This window comes from Festucalex cinctus, chromosome 5, assembly GCF_051991245.1.
Source record: "Festucalex cinctus isolate MCC-2025b chromosome 5, RoL_Fcin_1.0, whole genome shotgun sequence".
In the NCBI taxonomy this organism is placed as follows: domain Eukaryota; kingdom Metazoa; phylum Chordata; class Actinopteri; order Syngnathiformes; family Syngnathidae; genus Festucalex; species Festucalex cinctus.
Genome location: NC_135415.1, coordinates 9,509,112 through 9,514,513, shown reverse-complemented (window position 1 = coordinate 9,514,513; position 5,402 = coordinate 9,509,112). Strand labels below are relative to the sequence as shown.

At 38.8% G+C, this 5,402-nt stretch overlaps 1 protein-coding gene across 1 annotated transcript; it reads left to right on the top strand.

Annotated features, from left to right (window-relative positions):
• Positions 1-1,005: 1,005 nt before the first annotated feature.
• LOC144018564 (L-rhamnose-binding lectin SML-like) lies at positions 1,006-5,284 on the top strand. Its single transcript, XM_077520855.1, has 9 exons — positions 1,006-1,269; positions 1,850-1,882; positions 1,963-2,031; positions 2,442-2,577; positions 3,305-3,414; positions 3,491-3,535; positions 4,063-4,195; positions 4,687-4,790; positions 5,106-5,284. Coding segments are annotated over exons 1-9 (666 nt in total). The 5' UTR covers positions 1,006-1,235; the 3' UTR covers positions 5,108-5,284.
• The last annotated feature ends 118 nt before the right edge of the window (positions 5,285-5,402 follow it).

Below are 5,402 nucleotides of genomic sequence, written 5' to 3'. Positions count from 1 at the left end.
AAGGGCTACAGTTTTTTAACAAACTTGTATTTGTTTTATTATGCTATTGTGATATTTTGTCACGATGAATTAAATGTGTTTGAGAACAGCATGTTTTCAGTGCTTTGTATGGCAACACAGTGTCAACATTTTGGCAATACTGCCATCTAGTGGACAGTATACACTTTCACTCACTGTGTTGGGGGGGGGCGTTATGTGGTTGTCGGGGAAGGTATCCGTCAATAAAACCACTCCCAAATCTAAGAAAATGAGCCTTAAAATTGAGCCACTGAGAATTAGATTGGGTTAAGTCATTTTTTGTCATTTTTAAGTTAAGTGCAGAAGCGAATGGAGAAATGGATTAAAACTGAGAAAAGAAACTAAGAACACTATATAGTGCTTTAGCTTGGGTGGTAGAACCATATATTTGTATATTAGCATAAGTGAATTTTCTTAATCTTTTTCATGAATGATAGATTTCACAGATGTTTGGATTTATATCACTATTGCACAAAAAGGGTACCCCCCCCCCAACACCCGCCATTCCCAGTTAGTTTATTTTCTTTCAGGTGACTAATGAAAACTGAAGATGATGACAAACAAATATGAAATATGAATCAAGTCCAAAATCACAATTTTTGCCAAAATGGCCCAAAATCTGAGGAAAACCGCAATTTCATTCATGATTATTGGCAATTTTGCCATATAAATTGCCAAGATATAAAACCGCCAGATTTGATTGCAGCCATCAAACCTAAATCACTCTCAGTAAAATGACAAAAATGGAATTACATTTTTCCAGTCGGGAAAAAGCACAGGTGTCAGAGTCCGGTCCGTGAGTGCCTCCATGTTTTCGAGGTTTCTCTACTCCAACACACCTGATTCAATGATCAAGCTCATCAGGCTCCTTCAGAACTTGCTGATGAGCTTGAATATGAATCAGCTGTGTTCGTGGGAAACCTCTAGAACATGCAGGACTCTGGCTCTTGAGAACCGGACTTTGACAGCACTGAAGGAAGAATTTCCTGTGCTTAACAATTATTTTTAGTGGAGGTTGAGGACCTGAAGCAATCTTGATCATAAAACACTTAATAAAATAATTCTAACATTTGATGCAGGGAATAATTAGAGATGAAATGAAGGTTTGGGGTGGGGGCGTGGTTTTTGCCGTCTCAGCTTGGGCGGAACCCTTACAGCCATTATAAATACAAGTGATCCTCCTCCTCATTAGTACTACAGACCAGATCGTGTGAAACATGTCCTACAGTCTCAAACTCAGCGCAGCATTGTGTGAGTATTCAACTTTTGAAGTTAATCTGTTCTGATTCTGTTGTTCATGTTGAAAGCATCGCTCACAAAAGTTTATGTAAGTCAAAGTAGGAAGTGGAAAAGTAAGGTATAAGTTGTGGATCTCACTTGCACTATTTACAGTAACAAAAAGTTTTGTGTGTCACGGGTCTGGATTTTTGTTGATTTTTGGGTAGTTTTTAGTTTTCCTTGTATCTTGTTATGTTATTGTGTTCACCTGTGCTTGTCTTCCAATCAGCTCCCTCAGCCACTGGTGTCCTGTCCAGGTGTTTCTCTTGTCACATCCAGTTTGTTTGTTTGTTTAAAAAAAAAAAAAAAATCTATTTATTTTTAAATAAATATAAACTAGAAATCTACAGGCATGTTTTAAATATCAGCAACCAAACACTGAGTATGAATAATATTTAGGTATATCATAGCAGTTTGACTTTCTTTGCATCAGTCATCTGAGTAAAAATGGCACTTCACAGCTATTGGGATTTTGTCATGTCTGTGCCACAGTTTGGGAAAATTGTCCACATACCCCCTACTGTATCTAAAGTGATGTTTGTTTATTTTCCAGTGCTGACTGCAGCATGTTTTCTCCTCACAGCAGGTGATAATCAAGTTTATGTCCAACATACAGTAGCCTACATTTCCTACCCCTAAACTTTTTCGTACATTTTGGTTTTGCAGTTGTTGCCTCAGCAGAGCAAATGACCACCTGTGATTCGCACCATTTGAACGTCCATCGCCTAAACTGCAGTAAAATTTCAGCCTTTGTCTTAAATATTGCCTTTCATCTTGCCTCCAACTGACTCAAATGACATGAAGCTATTTTGCTTGTCAAAGATATCATTGATAACAAGATATCATTTAACAAAGTTCAAGTCAGCCTAGAGCAGTGGTGTCAAACTGAATCCCTCGAGGGCCGCAGCCCTACAGGTTTTCGAGGCCTCCCATTTTCAACACCGCTGATTCATATTTAAGCTCAAGCGCAAGCTCTGCAGGAGCCTGATAATTATCCTGATCCTTGAATCAGTTGCGTTGGAGTAGAGAAGCCTAGAAAACATGCAGTGCTCTGGCCCTCGAGGACCGGATCTAGACACATGTGGCCTATAGAGCTATGTCCCACATTGATATTTGGATGATTGCTATCTGTTGTCTTGTAACAGAACTTGGAGTCATCAGTGTGCAGTCGGCTTTTTATGGCCGCGCAAGCTCACTGGTGTGCAATGAGCTCAGACCTGCATCACAGCTTGCTAACACACGGTGCTCTCAGCCAGGCACCAACAACAAAATCAGAAAAAGGTAGCCTATGCATTGTATTCATTTGGGAAGTATTAGTCCAAAGAAGATGCTTGTTAGTTAGGTTTAGTGAATGTGTAATTGTGTTGCCTCTGACATTGTGAGTGACTGTTGATCAAATTTTTGTGGAAGTCTAAGTTAGTTTTTTTTTTTTTTTTAATATGTTGCATGGACTCAGTAGTCTAAATACGGCTTTAATATCGTTTGTGGAATAAGAGTTAAGGAGAAAAATCCACATGTTTTTATCCATCTCAGGGGGCGGCCATTTTGTCACTTGCTGTTGGCTGAAAATGACATCACAGTTGCTCAGGGCTCGGATAACCAATAAAGGCGAAGATTCAGAAAATGGGTAGGCTGTGATTGGCCGTTACCTGTACCCTAAGCAACTGATGCCAATTTCATTTGACAGAAAGTGGCAAAAATGGCCGCCACTTGGACTTGATTAAAACCAGGTGGATGTTGGTGCTTTACTGGCATTCCGCAAATGTGGTATTAATCAGAATACGGTTTTTAGCCTAGCGGGGCTGAAGAGAACATTTTTGGGTTGACTTCCACTTTCAGAACTTAAACTTGTGTTCAAAAAGAAAACAAAATGGCTGAATGGTTAGCACATCAACCTCATAAGGCATAAATGTAGCATAGCACATCAAATTTGTTCGGCAAGCTATATGGTCTGGCTTTGTTTCTTCTGCTGAACACCCCCCCTTCCTCTTCTCTTCCCCCACTGCAGATGCAACGGCAAAAGCACATGTTATCTGAACACGGGGGCTGTCCGAAGTCCTGATCCGTGCTTTGGCACCTTCAAATATTTGCAGACCAATTTCACCTGCGTGCCTGCAAGTACGTCACCTGTAGGAAATTGTGTAACATGAAGAATGTGTATCATTTCATAGTTGTTTCTAATCTACCCTAACAGTTACTATGGTGGCATGTGAAGAGTCTATGGCACATTTGGTTTGTGGTAAGATTTCCCCCCTCCCATAATAGTTTCCTGTACATTACTTAAAGCGATACTTGACTCATTGAGCCGTTTCCAGCAGTAAAGTTCATATTTTGTCCATAATTAATGTGGTAACTTTATTTCATTTACAATTGGTACTCTTTAAATAAATTGAATAAATAAATAAAAATTCTACTTGCTGTCGACTAATGACATCACCTGTGCTGAGGAAGTAGGTAACTGCCAATCATGGCCCAGCTATTTTCTGGGTTTGGTCAGTAAACTGAGCCATGATTGGTCATTAACTACTTCCTGAGCACAGGTGATGTCAACAGCAAGTGGAAAAATTACTTTTTAAAGATATTAATTGCACATGAAAAATGACGTTATCAAATTAATTCTGTACAAAATATTATGAACTTTTCACTGCTGAAAATGAGTCAAGTATCGCTTTAATGCTTATTTTGATTTTGGCTATCCAAATGTCCATCACCAACCTTTTTTTTTTTTTTTTTTTTTTTTTTTAAATTTTAAAATCGCGATGCCAGATGCAGGGAAAGTTATTTCCGTCTTGGGTGCTGACTTTGGACGCCGCGACCGTACCACGTGCATTTATGGAAGGCCTTCGCGGGATCTCCAAAATATTCGATGCCTGCACCAATCTCCGGTTGTCGCCACCAGGTATGACAACACACGGGAAGAAATCAGATTGAGCTAATGAGAATTTGATGAGGTATTATAAAATCGGTGCATATTTAGAAGCAGTTAAGTTTTGATTATAAATGTAAATGGCACAGTCGAGCATGTGGTTGGCGTGTCTGACTCGTTGAGGGTTTTAATTTCTGTTCAGGCATCATTATTTAGTAGCCATGTTGGTTTTCTGGGTACTCCTGGTTCTTTCTGCATCCGTCTTGGGTTAATTGAAAACTAATTGTCCATAGGAGTGAATGTGTTTTTTTTTTGTTTTGTTTTTTTCCCCCTCCCTTACCCTGATTGATTGGCAGTTATCATATTGCCTCCTTTACTATATCAAATGTATCAAATTCACTCTTGCTTGTGCTTCAATGGCAATATTATGGCCTGGCCTCCCTAATAGTTTTGAAATTATTCAGATACTTCAAGACATGCAATATTCTAGCACACTAATAAGCACATTTCTTCTACATCCGCAGATGCAATGGGAAAAACAGTTGTAACATTCTCGCCAGCGCCAATGTGTTTGGAGACCCCTGTCGAGGCACTTACAAGTACTTGGAGGTTGCGTACACATGTCGATGTAAGTAATCGATACTAAATGTACAGTTCCCAACAAATTTTTGCTGTAGGAGAAGGAAATGTTTTCTATTTTTGGATTCACAATTGCATTCAACATTATAGCAAATGTACAATGTGGCAGTTTTTCTAGTTGTACAGTACTTGAAAGTGGCCACATATGGAAGATTTGTACATTTTGCAACTTAAGAAATGGGAAAGTTGACTTTGTGTGTATGTAATTGCCATCAATTTTAAAGAAGCGTCTCAGAATGTATACATTTATGCATCAAGCTATCACAAAGAAAACATTCACCGTGTCTTTCCTATTTTTTTGCAGAGCTTGAAAACCAACCCCCACATAACCAGAAGTGGAGTATGCAACATTAACAGCATTGAGCATGTCTTTATTTGTGATGTTACTAATTTAAATGATTAGGTCAGTGCCAGTTGAACATCACTATAGACTTGTATTAAAATTTCTTTAAATGTTGCCTTAATAAAGATATTTGAAACCGAGGCACAATTTCATTTTCAATTTTCACACACAGCCAAATGTTTATTAAAAAAAAAAAACACACACACACACACACACACACGAACAACGTTGGACTATATTGCCGTCTGTGGTACTGGG

Coding starts and splice junctions, on each gene's coding strand:
- LOC144018564 (XM_077520855.1), top strand. CDS start 1,236: ATGTCCTACAGTCTCAAACTCAGCGCAGCATTGT. Junction 1,270..1,849: donor CAAACTCAGCGCAGCATTGT/GTGAGTATTCAA, acceptor TTTATTTTCCAG/TGCTGACTGCAGCATGTTTT. Junction 1,883..1,962: donor ATGTTTTCTCCTCACAGCAG/GTGATAATCAAG, acceptor TTGGTTTTGCAG/TTGTTGCCTCAGCAGAGCAA.